The sequence below is a fragment of the Cuculus canorus genome, chromosome 2 (assembly GCF_017976375.1).
Source record: "Cuculus canorus isolate bCucCan1 chromosome 2, bCucCan1.pri, whole genome shotgun sequence".
In the NCBI taxonomy this organism is placed as follows: domain Eukaryota; kingdom Metazoa; phylum Chordata; class Aves; order Cuculiformes; family Cuculidae; genus Cuculus; species Cuculus canorus.
In genome coordinates, this window is record NC_071402.1 from 8,919,835 (window position 1) to 8,938,726 (window position 18,892).

The 18,892-nt window shown below is 37.3% G+C and overlaps 1 protein-coding gene across 3 annotated transcripts in view; it reads left to right on the plus strand.

The window, feature by feature from the left end:
- The window catches only part of ZFAT (zinc finger and AT-hook domain containing), a 97,755-nt gene that overhangs the window by 21,210 nt on the left and 57,653 nt on the right, over window positions 1-18,892 (plus strand). For all 3 annotated transcript variants that reach the window (XM_054059725.1, XM_054059726.1, XM_054059727.1), the window contains 2 exons: window positions 2,025-2,285; window positions 12,356-12,529. In XM_054059725.1, the coding sequence (XP_053915700.1) occupies window positions 2,025-2,285; window positions 12,356-12,529 (435 nt within the window). The remainder of the gene's footprint in view (window positions 1-2,024; window positions 2,286-12,355; window positions 12,530-18,892) is intronic.

Below are 18,892 nucleotides of genomic sequence, written 5' to 3' on the forward strand. Positions count from 1 at the left end.
GGCACAATTTACCTGTAGTATTGCCAGTCTCTTTTAGCTTGAATAAACTTAAGATACTTTCAAGCCTTTGGAACTGCAACAGTTGCTTAATTACTGGACATTTCTCTCTCATAACTCAGAAGACACATTTCATGCTTCTCCCATCTGTGCTGTGCAAAAAAAGAAAAGCAACAACCAAACCAAACCACCCAAAACAACAGTTAAATTATGAAATATAGGATGATTTTATTTTTTATTTTTACACAAGTCTCAAGATTTGGAAATATTTTCATGGGAAAAAAAAACCCAAACCCATTGAGGGACTATTTTGATCTGGCTGCCATTAGCTGAAACATACCTAAGACTTAAGTTTCCTTTTTTTCTTTCTGAGCATTACAACTAGAGTCCTTGGCTGTTTTTTTGTATAACTTTTTGTCCTTTGTCTGTCTCTGATATTACAAATATGATGGTCAACAGGTGCTTCATACTTGGTCTATTTAAATTTTAGTGCACATTGTACTCTGGGTGTTTTTTGCAATCACTATGACTCTATCACTCTTGTACTTTTCAATTCTTCAAGCTGGAATTCACTGCATATAACTGGAGATTCTTAAACTGGGATCTTAGTCACCGTGGGATCTGGAGATGACTCAGGCCTTACATGATTTGAACTGCACTCTGGAAAGCAGTTTCTCTGTTCCTTAAATATAGAAGACAATTATTAACTAATTTGAGAGCTCAAGTGTCTAATATTAGATAAAATGAATCCTGAAAGCCTGGAAGAAGCCTGACTCTGCCCTGTTTCTCTACACACCATCAGGCAAGCTCTTTTAGATGCATACTTATTTTCCCCTCTTGGCATCTGTATTTTTCTGCAGATATGCAAAGTAGATCTTATACTTCACCAGATGTCTGCTCAGACTTAAAAAGATCATTTAAATGCTGCTATGCTTTACTGTTTCTGAGCTGACCGTTTCTTGCAGAAGAATGGCTTCAAAGTAAAATGTATAACATAACAGTTGAATAATTCCTCAAGAAGCACAATATAAGGACTAAAAACCAAGCAGGCAGCCTCTGAGATTAACAGGAAGGATAGAGACTGATTCTTTTCTTCTTATGAACCTATTAGGTGGAAGTAACTTGTAGCTAGGATGAAATCTCCTAAAAGAACCTATCTGGAAAATTCCCTTTTCCCTCTGAATATCTGCTTTTTCTGATTAAAACTTTTCTCACATCAGTGAGCAGAAGGTAGCAAGTTGGCTTTGGAAGTAACTACAGTGACAACGTGGGAAATATTCATCAGGGAATATGAGTGTGAAGCTTTTTCTGTTAATACGTGTTTCTGTGTTCGCTATGTGTCATTGATTTTACCAATGTTTCTTCTTACATAAATCTGGAGATGTAAAGTTATGTTATAGTTATTAAGATTTGAGCATGAATTCTGGTTTTAAATGAAATGCTCATTAAGGAGACATATTTTGCATGACTTCTGGAATTTATTTGTTGCCAGCGATTTCTTATACCAACTTCTGGGTTGAAAGTGCGAACAATAAAGAACGACAGGATTTATTAGAGAGTAATTGTTCAATTTATTAAAGGGAAAATGAGCTGTTCATTTTAAAAGATAAATTGTTTTTCTCTGAAGACTTCTCAGTGCTTAAGCAATTCTTTGAGAGTGACTTAAATTAAAAAGGTCTTTTTGTAGAATGTCAGAATGCAGCAGAACAACTTTGTAGAATATGCATGCTGATACACTTACACAACAACTGAAAAGAGTGCTTGTGGTGTAATTTCTGCAAAACTGTGGCACTTGGCACCTGCCCATCTTAGTAACATAAATGTTACTGCTCTGCAGCTAGCAGAAATGCCAACAAATACCATGGCTTAGAAATAAGTTTGCAGAAAGCTAACCTTTTTCTAAGCTTTAGGGGAAGACGCTCTTGAGTTTCATTTAATATTCTTGTTTTTCAAAGATCAGAAGGATATCAGCAAGTTAGCTGTGGAAATTAATTATGGCTTCTTTTAATTTTAACTTTCTTTTCTAGATCTTCTTGTAGCGAAGAGGAAAAGGGGCAGACCAAAAGGGTCCACTAAGAAGTTTTGTATGGATGAAGATATAGCAGAAAATAACTCTGTTCCAAGTGAAGAAGCTCTGCCTGGGACAGAAGAAGCTCCAGAACCGGCTGAGTTCTCACCAGGGAGCTTGGAATGTGGGAAATGCAATCGGAAGTTCTGCAACACACGTCAGCTGAGAAAACATATCTGCATTATTGTTTCAAATGAAGGAGAAGAAGAAGGAGATGGAGGTAAGAAAATGTCTAACAAAAATATATGAAGCATGTTGTGAAACAACATGTTTCCATCCTTGAACCTGATTGGTAACAACTAATTCCCAGTGTAAGTTTGAATGGAATTGACTTGTCTGTTTCTTTAACATAAAAAGTACATTGAAACAAAACTAAGAATCAAGTTAGGGTATTTTAATTTAATTTCAAAAAGGTCAAAGACCTTATTGCACTAATGATTATCTTAAACTCCCTGAAACAGTTCTTTTGCATACGCAGCTGTTCTGTTTCTCACAAAGAGGATTACAGTTTTCCAGTGAGAAGTGGTACAGGCCGCTTAAGTAAGTTCGCATCTGGGTGAGGAAGGAAGATCCTGTAGAGGTGTTTCTATCATGTGACTTGGGAAAACCTGAGTTCTTTCCTGTTCTTTGGTAGATTTAAAGACAGCTTTTCTGGATGGCTTGTTTTGTTGTGTAAAAATAATGCCACACTCCTCTATTGTACAAAAATTTATGTGAATGACTGTCTTTACAGTTTGAAAGTTCGTTGTTGAAATTTAGCTTTAAGATTGCTTTGAATATATTCAGTCCCTCAAAGTTACGGAATTTAATGGAATAGAGTAGAATGGTTTTGGTTGGAAGGGACCTATAGCAATCGTCTAGTCCAACTGCACTTCAAGGCTGACCAAAAGCTGAAGCATGTTATTAAAAGGCATTGTCCAAATGCCACTTGAACACTGACAGGCTTGGAGCATTTACACCCCTCTGGGAAACCTGTTTAAAAGACAGCAGTGAATATTCATTTAGAAAAGAATAGAGTAGAACAGAACTGGAAGGGACCTACAAAGATCATGTAGTCCAACTGCCTATTTAACTTTGCTCTACGATGAATGCCACATGCCTATAAAGTAATGCTTTTGTCCAAGTTAATGTAACTTCATATGATTTTGTGTTTTTGTTAAAATCAGGTTTTTGCTTTTGCTCTAATTGCTTAGCATGCTGTTCTGTTGATTCGACCTATAGACAGAATTTGCCATTGATTTTTCTCCAGTTTTCTGTTACCCTTTTGTGTCCAATCTGTCATTATGTTACACAAGTAGTAGACTATTTTACTTTCAGTGAGATGTAGTATTTAACTTACGTGGCAAAGGATACTTAAAATAGGCTTAGAATATGTTGACAGAACACACAAACTCTTGGTTTGATAAATTATCTAGGTTTTATTTTACTACCATCCGTGGCAGGATTTTTCAGCTACGTGTTGTGACCTTCACTCCAGCTGTCCCACCTCTGAAATCACAAGTGTCCTTTCCTGGTTTTATATGCTATGTACAATGTCCACATTTGCGTTGTTTTGACAATGTTGCCTTTTCTAATGTCCTTTTAAAATAAAAGCTCAGATCAGACTGTAAGCTCAAATTAACTGTTCTTCACATCTTAGTTCATTAGAGCTCCTAAATCTTTTGTAGATCTGTTGTGCTACAAAATACACTGGCAGATTTTTCAAAGTAAATTGCTCAGCCTTTTTCTTCTTTAAAAAGAAAACAACTGCAATTTTGGGCAAATGGAACTGTGTTGTTTTTTGTTTTTTTTTTTTTAAAAAAATCTCTAGTAAAAGCAAAGCAATCAAGTGAAATAAGTTGTTCTTAGGCAGCAAATAATGATGGCATCTGGTTGTTGGTGTCTAGTGCAGCTAGAATGTCTCCAGCCCAAAGCTGCCTACCTGGACTGCAAACTGTGAAGGTATTGGGAACTATTTTGTCCTGATGGGATAATTCTTCCTTGGAATCCATCTAGGAAATTAATTCTTCAGCCATCTACTGATTGCTGTCCCATCACAGGAAAACTTTTCACTTCTGTCTTTACCATATGAACTGCTTTGGGACAACCTTTCCATGCCTGATTGTGTAGATAAAAGTACCATGTGCATTATTATCCTTTAAGAAAGTATGATTACATTGAATCGCTCGAAACTTTCTGAGGAGGGGAGAAGAACAATATGGTCTACGCATAGGATGGTTTGTCATGCTTGTGTTGCTTTAGCAGCTGCGGAAACATGCTGTTTAACATTTGAGCTGTTGAATTGTTATCAGACTGAAATTTCATTTTGAAGAAAGTTTTGAAGATGGTGGATGAAACTAAATTGATTTTTAAAGTCTGACATTGAAAAGGCAAGCAAATAATGAAATTGTCGATTTCCTTTTTATCTGCTTATGTAAAATTTCACGAGGACCTATTTGTAATTTAAAAATAAAAATACTTGGACAAATGCACCAAGATTCTTAGTTAGCAAAGTTGTTGACAGTGCCTAAACTAGAGGTTTCACCCATGTCACCTGCTGTGCCTTTTGTGAGATGGAGGACCAGAACTACAAGTGGTGTTCAAGACAAAAGAGCATTTCTGGTGTACACCACAACATCAGTTGTTTATTTTAGTTTTCTGTTCTACTCTTTTCTTAATGATACCTCAGATTGCTTCCTTTTCTGACTACTGCTGAGTATGGGACTTATGTTTTCAGGTTATTATTTAGACAGCCAACCAGAGCTGTCCTGTGTTGTAAGAGTCAATTTAGAGCCCACAATTGTATCAGTAACTTTTTTTTCTTTATGCTTTTTGCTTTGCACTTATTGTCACTGTAGGTGGGAGTCTGTTCCAAGCTGACAGCTGTCTGTACATATGTGTTTATGCACTAGGTCTTCTGAGCTTTAATTATACTTGGCAATGATCAAGTCAGTACTTTAGGGGAACCCATGGAGCAGCGTCGGGTTAGCTGAATTGCTCATATGCTCCATTGACTGTTAACCAGAGTCTGTTAACTCTGTCTGTAATGGCAATTTAGAAATGTAGCTCATGGGTGCCTTAATCTGGTTTAATTCAGGGTTATTCTGTCACCGGTTACTGATTATTGAAAGATCTTTCTGTAGTTTGTCATCAGATGGTGTTGAATCTAAATGTATTACACACAGGCAGTGGTGTAGCTGCCTCAGCACATAGTACTGCAAGTATTACACCCACTATTTGTTCTGTGGGTGTATAATGTTCAACAAATATTTCAGTTACTTGAGCAGATGTGATTGATACCAACATTTTATAGAGTAAACTACCCCTGAGCCAAAACAGTCGTGAAATCACACTTTGGTCTAGATGAGAAAAGGAGTACTGAAACTTCTAACTTCATGAGTTTTCTCCCTTGCTGAAGTTCTTAGACTGAGATGGAGAATTTTATTGAGGGTCTTTGAACCTTCCAGAATTACAATATCTTCTTGCATTTCAGACATGATAGTTCAGAGTAGAAGGCTTAAAAATCATAAGGAGCTTTGACTGCAAGCTCTTCTCCCATAGTCTTTTGACCTCTTACCTAATACCTACGGGGTGTTTTTTTCCCCCTTTTCCCGCTGTGTCTTTCCAACTTGAAATTACTTTCATCTGCTTTTCTAACGCTCCTGGGATTTTTCTGCAGTACTTTTTTACTACTTTCTTATGTTTTTTTAATTTCTGGCAAAGTTTAGCACTGGGTGGACATCTAATTAATAACCAAGTATGTCTTAATTTTCTTCATTGAAGCTCATATGTTGCGATGTTTTAGATTTGTCACCAAAATAATTCTAATAACACACTAATATTTTAACTATTGCTAAACTATGCTAAACATATAAATATTGAAAAGGTATATATTGATACTCTGTGATATTCCTTATTGAGAGAAACATAATATATCTATTGACCTGAAATTGAAATATTAGGAAAGGATTCCAAGTAATAAAATGTTCTGCTGTCTTTTATAGATCAACAAGGGAACTGTGGAAGTCTTTAGCATATTGGACATTTAAAATTGCAATGAATAAATCACTATGAAATTGTATTGAAACTGCAGTAGGTATTGGTCAGAGGAAGAAGTGGTGGCTGTAATAGGCCTGTGCTGTTCTTTGCTTCGATGCTCAGTGATCCACACTGGCCTCTCTGAGAGCAGCGTCTCATCAATAGTTCTCTGTCAGGAGCCACAAAGCCATGCTGGTTACTGAATCCTGTGTGCATCTAACTTAATTCTTTCATGCATAATGATTGTTTTCACTTTGTGCACCTATTCATTACAACAGCAAGGAAAAAGTGTGATGATTTTTTGCATAGAATTAAAAATGTCCATTGTGCTTACAAATCCCACATGTGCATCCTTGGTAAATATATTTTTTAATAGAGGGCTTATTTGCATGGGAGAATTGCTGTGATTTAAGTAGAGCTGTGTGTACACTTATTTCTGTTTTTATTTGGTTAAACCAAATTGACAATTTTGGCTAATGGTTTAGATCTGGCTCGCTGGAGGTACTGCCAGACTTTATTTTTGCCCTAAGATAAAACTAGAAGAGTTGAGATTCTTCGTCTCCCATGACTGGAATGTGGCTGTTGACGGCTACAGGCTGTTCAGGAGAAACAGACCGGGAAGGAGGGGTGGAGGTGTTTCCCTGTATATCAGGAAAGGGATAGAGTATGAAGAGCTGTCATTGAAGAGTAGCCACAAACAGGTTGAAACTTGTGGGTAAAAATTAAAAGTGGAAGAACCAATGGGAACCTTGTATTTGGTGTATACTACAGGCCACTCGATCAAGGAGAGGCAACTAATGAAGCCTTCTTCTTCCAGCTACAGGAGGCTTCGTGCTTGCAAGCTCTCATCCTGCTCGGGGACTTCAACCACCCAGACATATACTGGAGAAGTAGCATGGCAAGCTGAAGGCAATCCAGGAGACTCCTGGAGTGCATCAAAGATAATTTCTTAGTCCAGTTGATAGAGAACCCCACCCAAGGAGAAGCCATACTGGACCGTATGGTCACCAATACAAGCAAACTCATCAGTGACGTTAGGATCGGTGGCAGCCTGGGCTGCTGTGACCATGCACTAATGTAGTTCAGGGTCCAGAGGGATATGGGACAGGTGAGGAGTATAGTCAGGACACTAAATTTCAGGAAAGCAAACTTCCAGCTCTTCAAGGAATTACTTGGTAGGACCCCATGGGACGTGGTCCTCTGTGACAAGGGAGCGGAACAGAGCTGGAAAATATTTAAGGAAGCTTTCCACAAAGTGCAGAAGTGCTCAGTTCCTGTATGTAGAAAATCAGGCAGGAAAGGGAAGAGACCGGCATGGCTGAGTTGAGACCTGCTGGTCAAACTAAAAAAGAAGAAGGAATTGCACAGGCAGTGCAAGCAGGGACGGGCAACCTGGGGCGTGTATAGAAATGCTGCCCGGTTGTGTAGGGATGAAGTCAGGAAGGCCAAGGGGCAGCTGGAGCTGAACTTGGCAAGGGAAGTAAACACCAACAAGAAATGTTTTTGCTATCAGCTGGTTTCTAATTTAAATTAATTCTTTCTGTGAGTAGTATGTCAGGCTCTGCAGGAGAAGCAATTGGGTGTTTTGAATGGCCAGCTTACTTTTTTTTTCCCAAGCTACTCTCTTGCTGCTATGAAATACCAGCCTCTTTTAGGGGATGAAAAATAATAATTTGAATGAAGAGCAGTTTAAAGATGTGCCAATTAGGACTGTGTGGCTATGCCTGCCAAATGTTGTACATCCAATTACGAATACGGAGAGCAGTACCTTCAATTAACAACTGCAATAGAACCATGGGGCAAGACAACAGCTGAAAGCAGTGATTCATCCAGAGCTGACAGTAGCTTTACTCGTCAACACAGACACCACCATTTCTTAAATATGTTAGGATGCATGGGCATGGCATTGTATTTCTTGCACAAACAGAAGCAGGCATTTAAATTGCCTGTCGCTAGACAGGGGAGGTCAGTTTAGTCGTCTATTGAATTGAAGTGCCAGCTGACAAGTGCTCAGCTGGCTGCTTAGCAAGGGAGATGCAAAATGAGGCAGTTTGTCTAAATAAATCTGTTTAGGATCCTTACCACAAGTTGCATATACTCCATTTTCTCATACATCATCTTAAAATCACTTATGGGTGTTCCTTTGTAATACAGCAAGAACTGTTGTATTATACAGGTGAATTGTCCTAGTCGTGAGAGACAAAACACTTATTATGACTCTCTAATGCGCAGTGTAATCCATTTACATAATTTTTTCAGGAAGAAAACTAAATTACTGCTGTGGTGGTCCCTTGTTATGGAAAGGCAGTTGGAGCCCTGTGGTGAAAATTGAAGCTCTTATCTTTTCATTAAAACATGCTTTTGTCTCCCTCTTAATCCTTTCCTAAAACACACCTTCCAGTTCAGCATCTTTTGGTGTAGAGAGAATTCAGGAATAAAGCAGCCTTCATTGAGGGCTTTTTTGTTTGGTGATTTGATGGGGAGTGTTGGTTTGGGTTTTTTTTTCCAAGTCTTTTTCAGGTTACACACAGACTATGAAATAGTTATGTTTGTAGCAAGAAGTAATGTTAATGTGTGCAGCCCCAGCTCTTTATCAGCAAATCCTTTTTAGAAGATGCTCGTTCTTCTCAGAAGGGGGAAGAATGAGGCTGCTGCCATCAACATGCATCAAATTAGTGAATACATTTTAATGTTTATCAGAATTTGACTTGACCACTCCATAGAGAGGAGATAGGGGCTTATTTTTCATGTATCATGTGAGTGTTGAGAATGTTCATACACATTTTCAGCACTAGTTGACAGTGCATGATCAGCAAATCAGTTGAATTTTCTCGCTTGGCTGTTTTCGGCCAATATATATGTGGGCTTTTTTTGTGTTAATGGGGTTTGCATGGCCCTCGATATGTTTCTCACATCCCTGCAAATGTCCCCCTGAATGTTGCCCTCCTGTTAGTTGCTGGATGTTCTCATATTAAGAAGATGTGAGTTGAGATACAGACCTTTGTTTTAAGTACTTACCGCCCTTGGGTTTCTTAAGAAACTGTTTTCACATGGCCAGAATCTTCATATTTAGTGCTTGGCAGTCATGTACAAGGTTTCTATGCATATGAAATAGCAACATTTTAATAAATGAATATTTTTGTACTGCAGTTCTGTATTTTATTTTAAAATGTTTTTAAATAACATTTTTGGAGTTCTATTTTGAAAGCAGGAAGTCATAGTCAGCTGTATTTATTGTAAAACATTTGTTCTTTTCCACAGCTGAGTCTGACTGAAAGAACTAGCAAACTGTTCTGCCTGATAGAGGCACATTAGGAAAGAAAAGCAGCATGAAACATTTGTTAGCTTGTTACTGTAGTAATAGTTGTTAGTTATTCATTAGTGTGGATCACTAACAAACTCAAGTCTGTGGTTCATCCTTTTCTATTTTTTAGTAGAATTCCAATATTCAAAGGTTAATAGAATTATGAGTTAACATGAAAAGCATGAAAAAGCAATAAAATGGTTTTGTCATTTGGTTTCAACTACTTTATTTCCTTATGAAACTGGCTAAGTCTTGTTTTGTAATGATTAGAAAAGAGTATTTAGGAGTACGGTGCTTGGTTTTTACTCACATGCCTACTAGGAATTCAGTATGTGAGCCGAAACAAAATGAGGAGAATTCCTTTGTCTTAATCACAGCTTTCCCTCCGGTCTGTGGTTTTGAATTTCTGTTACCTAAAACATGCAAAAAACCGACTTAAAAGTTTTGTCCACAGCTATATAAAATCCTTTTTTGCCCCTAAAATTATCACTAACTCTTACTGTCCACTGAGCAAAAGCAGTGTAATTAACCCGAATTAATTTCTATATTTGTATGTGAAGTAGCCTCAAGGAAACACAGTTTAATAAGCAGTTCACAGTCTTTGTATATTTGGATTCTTTATGAGTAGGTTTTTTCTTCTGCTGATTTCCCAGTCCTGCTGTGAAATTTGTGAAGATTCGTTTATTGTTTTTCCCAAAGTAATGGAGGCTGTTTAATGAAGGAAATGTGTCGAACTGTGTTTGTTTCCACCTACCCCATCCCCGTTCATCCCACCAAAAGAAAACATGCCACAGGCAGTTTCTGGTCGAAGGCGATATTTTTTTTTATTCAAATATCCCTTTGAGGTATTGAAGAGAAATGCCAGTGATAGACTTATGTGGTGTCAGTATAAATCAATAATTTGCAACTATATTAACGAGTTAAATGGGGACATGATGAGACCCTTTACACCTATAAAGCAGCTGTATTTTCTGAAATCTTAGAGATCTACAGTGGAAAATGTAGTTGAGAAGACTGATATATCAAGAAATTTATCTGATGAAACTGAAGAAATCATTAGCAGGCACTGAGAAGCGGGGGCTGTCTGGGCAGAGTATAATTTTCTTTAATCTAGAAACTGGAAGCTGGGCCAAAAACATTGCTAATGTGATTCTGTAGAAAGATGTCTTGCCAGCTGTGTTTGAATTCAGTTTGCTTTGTTGTTGTCACTCATTCTGGGTGTTGTAAATGTGAATTTCTGATTTACAGATTAGCATTAAGTTGTTGGAACGGGTTGCACAGAGAAGTCATGGAAGTCCCATCCCTGGAGGTGTTCAAGGCCAGGTTGGATGAGGCTTTGAGCAGCATGATCCAGTGGAAGGTGTCCCTGCCCATGGCAGGGGAGTTGGAACTGAATGGGCTTTAAGGTCCTTTCCAACCCAAACCGTTCTACGATTCTATGATTAACAGTTGTCATTACACACCTTTCTGCCTCAGTATGCCTAAGAAATTGAAACAAATTCCTACATGCCTTGTTTCCTTCTGGTTTACTATCTAGTAAAGAGCTTGCAGTTTATCCAGGTGCTAGTTACATGTCCTGACATGTCCTGACAGTCCTAATGATGACACTTTAGTTTCTGTTTATGTCCTTCACTTTTTTTAAGAGCAGTCAGGACACCTTAAGCCTTTGTTGCATTAAGGTAAGAACCTGGAAGACAGACTTGCTTGAATCTCAGCTGAATTTTTTACTGAAATGAAACTATAACCATTTCCATGTAGCATATCTTTCCACTGCTTTTGCTATTTGCATGCTGTAAATAAATCTAGACACACTACACCTTTGCTGCTACTGAGTTTTATTTATATGTAGTTTCCCTATCTCAGTAGAGCAGCTACAGCATGCTATGAATATTCTTTGAATGACTTATTCTGGAGATTGTGTCAGCTGCTTTATATGCAGAAATAAAAATTCAACATTCATTGGTTTAATTTATAATTTTATTTCTTCAGTCACTGTTTGCTTTCCTTACTCATTATCTCTGGAATGTTTGCATAATGCCTTAATTTACCCAGAAAGTTTTTTCCAGCCTGCATTTTCTACCACTTCATCTAATATAAAGAAATTTTATTGGTATAAACTTGCAACCCTCTGTTTTTATTCTTTATGCTGCAAATTCGTTATACATGAGCTTTTTTTTTATAGAATTTTGGTAAGGAATTTCTTGCTTGCTTTATGAAAGAAACTGCTTGAAGGAACAACTTAGCTGGTTACTGATTATTCATTCTTATTTCAGATTAATATTTTGAATACAACTGTCATGGTGCTTTCTTGTTAACACTTCCAAATTAAGAGGCTGAAGAAATTCTGAACATCAGCAGATGGGGATGATTTAGAAGTGCAGCTCTTCAGAATGAGAAGTTACATTTCAGGAATTAAGTTGGCCCAAAACTCAGTCATTTTGAATCTACATTGAAAAACAAAACTGTGCTTCAGCTATTGATTCAGAGTAACAGTAGGGAACAGAAGCTTAATCCAGAGAGACTATTTTGGCACTTCTCATTACATAAGGTGGATAATGAATCTAGTACTAGAAGAGATAATCCTCAAATCATCAGAACAGTTACATGTAGAAAAGAGGAAAATAATTTGTTCATTAATGGTGAAATCATAAAGAATCCTACGTTTGTAGAATTTCCCCAAAATTCACAATAATATCAAGATAATTTAGAAACATAAATGCTTCTTAAGTTCCATTTTTTTAATTTTTACTTTTTTTTTTCTGTTTATTTGTGTAAGTATCACACTGGTTCTGTTAAACAGAGGAAAAATATCTGTTTAGTTACTCATGCAGCTTGTCTTGTTTTGGTCACATGCATTTCCTTCTACAATAGCATTGATTTTCTCCTATTTCTATCGTGTAGCGTTAGTGGTTGTCTTTCCTGTGTTTCTTTTGTACATAGTTACATTCTTTTTGATGTTTACTCTTTAGGTAATGATTCTGACGTTGACCTTGACAGGAAGGAAGATGAGCGAGAAAAAACTTCAAAGAGGCCCAGAGTTCAGAAAACAGAGAAAACTCCATCAGCTAAGGAGACTGAACAGGTTTCAGGAGCTAAAAATCCTATTATAAGTGTGGTTTTGACAGCCCATGAAGCTATTCCAGGTAATAAGAATCATGGATTATATAACTGAATGTGTTTTTGTCCATGCTGACACTGTATAAAAGTAATTGCTGTAAGACTCGACTGTTTAGGATATTTATTATCTGAAAAATAATTAGTGGCACTTGGTTATTTGGATGGAGAATCTCTGCATGTGGCAGCTACATCATTTAGAACTACCATCACATTTCTTCATAGCTATGACATATGCTGGACCTGGGTGTAGTTATCTACATTAACAGCAGCTATGTTTAGTCTGTGAATGTATTTTAAAGAAGAAACTGAAAAAATCAGTGGCCAAGAAAAAGGGAAGTATTTTTTCCTCGTAATGTCTTTTTTCAGATCTTGATCTAATGCGTATATTTTTGAGAAATGTAAATTTGATTATGAAAACACAAACACCTTAGTGTGTTTTTAGATTAATATTTATGCATACAAATACTTTGACAGAAAATATGTATACATATTTGAAAATCAAATAAAGTTGCCAAGTAAAGATTAAAGGATTCTTCATCTGTAAATGTCTATGTTTTTCATCAAAGGATTTTGGAATAATTTCTAACGATTTATTTTAAAACTAGACTTGCATTTGCCTGTTTATATAAACCAGTCACTCATCTGACTCTCACAATCCCTTTTCAATATTTTGTGTATTATTTTCAGCCTCATGGTTTTATTGTTCTCCTTTTCATTATTGCTAACATTTCTGAATATTTGTTTTGCTTATAGCTCTCAGAACAATCAGAATGTATTTATTTACTTATTGTTGTAGGTTGGAAGCTAGCTGGATTTGCTGTGTTGTTCTTTAATATCTTTTGATATTGAGATCTGTGATATGCTTGAACTTTGTTTGCTAAAACACATTTCTAATTCCAGTGGTAGAGGAAGCTGGATGAGCTAACCAGTAGATGTCCTGTGTGCTTAGAAAGGAATTAAAAAACACCTTCACTTTTATTGTTTGAGAAATATCACACAGGGATTTGGACTTATACTGTGCTGCTAAAATTTAATCTTGCAATATTGTAATACAGGGAAATGTGGAAGAGGCCAGTTGAGCACTGGAAGTGTGGAAGTTTGGTTTCAGGGTGTTTTGAGGTCTGCACTGTTTCATTTCACTAACCATGGGCCTATGATAGGCTCTTTCGTAGCTGTTGCTAAACACTCCTTTTCCCACTGTGTCTTCCAGCTCTTTTGCCTTGTTTCCCCCTACATGTAGCTTTTCCCCCATCTTGGTGCCTCTTCCACTCACGGACACACAAAAGGCTCCCCTGATGTCCTCTACAGGGGAACATGCAGTGGCTGGTTAAGGGGCTCATGTAGGCAAGTAATGGGTTCACGTACGTGTTAGTTTATGGATTTATATACATGTACATGTTAGTTCATGGATTTATACACACATCCTCCCTACCTAAAGGATTTTGGTAGAGCTGTAATTGGAGTCTCCTCTCTCCAGGTGCTAAATTTTGTGAAATATGTAAGAATTTGTATCTTTGAGATCTTTACATTTCTGGCAAGAACTAGGGACAGCTTTCACGAAGGAAGGAAAGATGTAGTAGAAAGTGTAATTAAAGCCCTATTTTTTAGGAAACTAGCCTAGAGAGACAAACAAAATAGTAGTAATAGAACTGGTGAAGAAAACGTGAGATGTGATGTGGGAGAGAAAATGAAAATCTAGAGGACATTGTTGCCTTAATTACAACCTTGTAAAGTTTTTCTTCAGACAACAAAAGTTTGGGTTTTCTTTACACATACACTTTTTGAATGACTCAAAATATTAAAACAACTTCAACTGTGGAGCTATTTGTGCATATATAATTCAGAAAGCTCTAATGAACTGAAAGGATTTACAGCTGTAAATCTACAGATTGTGCAGCTGTTTTTGAAGATTCTCTCCTTTATTTTGTTGACCATTAGTAATCTTATTATATTCAAGTTCAAGAATATATATAATAAAAAAGTCATTGTTGTTAAGACAGTTATGAATTGTCATCCTACTTTTCAGAATTTGGAAATTCTGGAAGATACTATGTAAGTGGTTAGCACTTCGAAAATTCAAAGGAGAAATAATGTCATTTAATGCAGTTATGTTTTAATTTGTTCATTGCTTTTCCTTCTATTTTTTTCCTTAATTTCCATGCTCTACCTATATTTTAGTGTCACTAGCAATTCTTAAACTGTTCCCATTCCTCGGTAATACTTTCATGTCTGGAGTTCTTATAAAGACCTTTCATTGTCTTTTATTCCATTTTTCTGAAGGTGTATCATGTGCTGAAGAGATAAGTTATTGCTGTAGGCCACTGTTGACGAACGTAAATAGATAAGACATTTCTCCCCTTACCGATGCTTACTATATGCTGGATCATCTGTAGCATTAAGTTGAAATAAAGCTTAAAAGTGCTTAAGCACTCTCAGAACTCTGTCATCTTTCTGCAAGCATTAGCATTCTCTAGTCACTTGTTAACTAGCTTTAAAAATGCATAGAAATATCCCTTTTCATGTCCAGTGCTGGAAAATCCTGTTCAAGGTGTCAGATAAGCACTCTATCAATTAGAACTGTAGAGAAGGCTATTAGAATTAATTGTATTTTATCCTCAGGACAGAGGAAATATTTAAACTATGTTTCTCCCTTCCTAAGTGGAAGATGTTTTAAGGAGTATTACATTAACAATGTGCTGTAATTTTGCTATATGCCACTTAGGTTTGGGACACCGTTTTACACCATGTGTTTGGTAGATGACTATATTGATCTCTTCAAAATCCCTTCAAACAAACAGATCGGTTGGTTTTTAATGCCCCAGAAAGGACAGTCAGACAACATTGATTTTTCCCTGTGTTCATTTACTGTAATGCTTACTTGAGAGGCATATGAAAGGTAATAGATTTGTAGCTTTAGAAATCTGAAAGCTTGCATTAACCCACAGTGTAAACAGTCTGAATAAAAATGCTAGGCTTTTTTCTGTGCAGGCACTGAATTACCTTGACAGACTGGAGAGGTGGGACCGTGCAAACCTTATGAAGTCCAGCAAGGTCTCACACCTGGGTCAGAGCGGCTCCCAGTGTCAATAGAGGATGTGGAATGAATGGATTGAGAGTGGTCTTGCCAAGAAGGTGTTCAGCGTGCTGGTTGATGAGAAGCTGGACATGAGCTGGCAATGCACTCACAGCCCAGAAGGTCATCTGTATCCTGGGCTGCATGAGAAGAAGTGTGATCAGCAGGTCAAGTGAGGTGATTCCGTCCCTCTACTCTGCTCTAGTAAGACCACATCTGGAATACTGTTTCCAACTCTGGAGCCCAGAGCACAGGAAAGACGTGGATCTCTGGGAGTTGGTGCAGAGGAGGGACTCAAGAATGATCAAAGGCCTGGAATACCTCTGTTGTGAAGAGAGGCTGAGAGATTTGGGGTTGTTAAGCCTAGAGAAAAGTAGGCTTTGGGGAGACCTTATAGCAGCCTGTCAGTACTTAAAGGGGGCTACAGGAAAGCTGGTTAGGGTCTCTTTATTGGGAGTGCAGGGATATGATGAAGGGTAACAGTTTTAAACTGAAAGAGATTTAGATTAGCTAAGAGGTAGAAACTCTTTACTATGAGCGTGGTGAAGTGCTGGAACTGTTTGCCCAGAGAAGTCGTGGATACACCATCCCTGGAGATGTTCAACGCCAGGTTGGATTGGGCTTTGATCTATTGGAAGGTGTCCCTGCCCATGGCAAGGGAGTTGGAACTGGGTGATCTTTAAGGTCCCTTCCAACCCAAATCACTATATGATTCTATAACTGGAGGGACCCAAAGACCCTGAAGAGGAGTGCTGTGTTCATGAACGCACGCACCTTGTATCGGATTAAACTGAATACAGTTTTTCATAAGCATCACAATTAAGAATAAGAGTGAATAACACAAATTAAATGCACATCTAAAAATTCTTTGGTTTGAATGGCAGATACTTTTGTCCATAGCCTATTTTTAACAACACGTCAGTAAACCCTGCCAAATTCTCAGTCTTCTAGTTTTTATGCATTTCATTTCCCATGTTTAATTCTGTAACATTATCAAGGCTTCTAAAACTTATTTATTATTCATGTTCAATTAGTTTGATTCTGGATTCTAATTTGAGCATTTAAATTGTTTATTTGAATCCTGTAATATGCTGAAACCAGCTTGTTACTTTCAAGCTCATGTTAAACTGGTCAATGGTAGAATTCTTGAGTGTTTTGGTAGAGTTCAAGACATAAAAAAAATAACTTCAAGTAAATTCTTGATGCTAGTTATTTTTTGATATCTAAAGGAGATGAATTTTTTTCCTCCTACAAATGTCAGTACAAGGCTGCACAAGTTTTTCTCACCCCACTTGCTGCTGAGGAACCACTATCCATGGAAGGCCAGCTGCATTCTTCTCCTACTATGCAATGTTCTGTGTCTTATGAACACTTGGTTCTTTCTTCCATCGAGATTTTCTGAAGTGGAGAATTTGAAGAATGTAATTTTGTGTAACATTTTGGGGCTAAGTGACTTAGTTTAACTGATGACCATCTTTTCTGTTCAACTGATAAGTCTTTTCTGTTGAAGATGACTTTATTTTTGTAGCTCGCGGAATGATGATTATGGACTTGTGGTGCATATGAATGGATTTAATATTAGACTGTTACCAAACTGATTTAAAAAACTGGTAAAATAAGTACGCGTACATGTGCACATACACACATTTTCTGTCAGAGGGTTTTTTTTCCTACCAATTTTGCTTACTGAAATGTCTCATATTGGGGACACAAGTTTTAAAAGTGGGAAGAGTGAAAGCAATGGCAAAATGAGCCTTTCAAGGGAAAGGAGGGGAATTGGAACCACCCCTTTTTGAAGTAGCTGTGTCAATGGCTTAAGTCATGAAGGTCAGTAAGTAGACTGCTGTCCGAGGGTCAGCACTGTGCTCTTGCCCCAGCCCCTGACCACACATCCCTATCCTTATGATCGTTATGCCTGTTTTTACAGTTGTGTGGCAAAACATACCAGAAAACTAATTATGTATTTGCAGGAGAGACATGGTGTAGATTTTAGCCAGAGCTCTTCTCTGGTTGATCATATTTGTAAACTCCTTCACTGGCATTTTTAATACATCACAAACATGTAGATGAGCGGAGGGTTAGAGAAAAGAAGCTAAGGTTATACTGATTTAAAGAAAATATGGAATTAAGCAAGGTTAAAAGAAATGAGGCTTTCCCCTCTGACTGTGAGCAGGTATCTGTATTACTGTGAGGTTACAGATTGATTTAGCTCAGCCAATCTAATATCCAGCTCTGTTGAAAGGGGTAGTAACCTTCATCCCACCATAAACAGGTCTGTGTTTCCACTTCTTTGTTCGAGTTAAAATGCATTTAACCTCATGATGAGCTAAGCTATAAAAATATTAGACGGTAATAAAATATTAAGAGACTAGATTTAACTTAGACGTCAGGAAGAAACTTCTTCCTGTGAGGGTGGTAAGGCAGGTTGTCCAGAGAAGCTGTGGATGCCCTGTTTCTGGAGGTGTTCAAGGCTAGGTTGGATGAGGCTTTGAGCAACCTAATCCAGTGGAAGGTGTCCCTGCCCATGGTTGGAACTGGATGATCTTTTAGGTCCCTTCCAACCCAAACCATTCTACAATTCTGGGTTTTTTTTAAACTTTATTTTGCGGTGAGGGGTAGTTTTGTATGGGGAACATAGAGTGTTATAGGTAGGGCTAGTTTCTGTTGGTTTCGCTTTCAGAACCGTCTTACGTGGGGTCTCACAGAAGCGGAAAAAATACAGTCATTCAAAAAGAGACTCTTAAGAAACAAAGACTTATTTCAGAACCTAAGTAATTTATTTCACCTATACAGACTTATGTTTCCTACAAATAAAATAAAATAAAAATTCACAAACTTAAAAAGAAAAAGAAATCCCAACACTTATAGCTTAAACATTGATCTAGTTGGATCAATTGTATCAAAAAGCAGCCTACAGAATATGTAGAAATGAAATAAGAAACTATTATGTAAAGCCTTCCAAATTTTGACAGCTGTTGAGCTGGTGGTTGCATCTGGAGCATCATATTTAATACGTATCTATTAATTTTGTCTAAATCCCTCCTGGAATACATTTATATTTTTTTGTCTCTGTGACTTCCTACAATAATTGTTCCATAATTTAATTACACGCAAAGTGAAAGTGTACATTATTATGTTTTATTTGAAGCTTGCTGACTGCTTGTTTCTTTGAACGGCTCTTTGTTCATGGTTTATGAGATGGAGAATGATTATTCACACTTTTTTCACAGTATTGCTAGTTTTAGAGGGTTGGTTTTTTTCATTTCTCTCTCTTCCAAGCTGAAGGTCTCAGAGATATGTATCCCTTTTCCACACG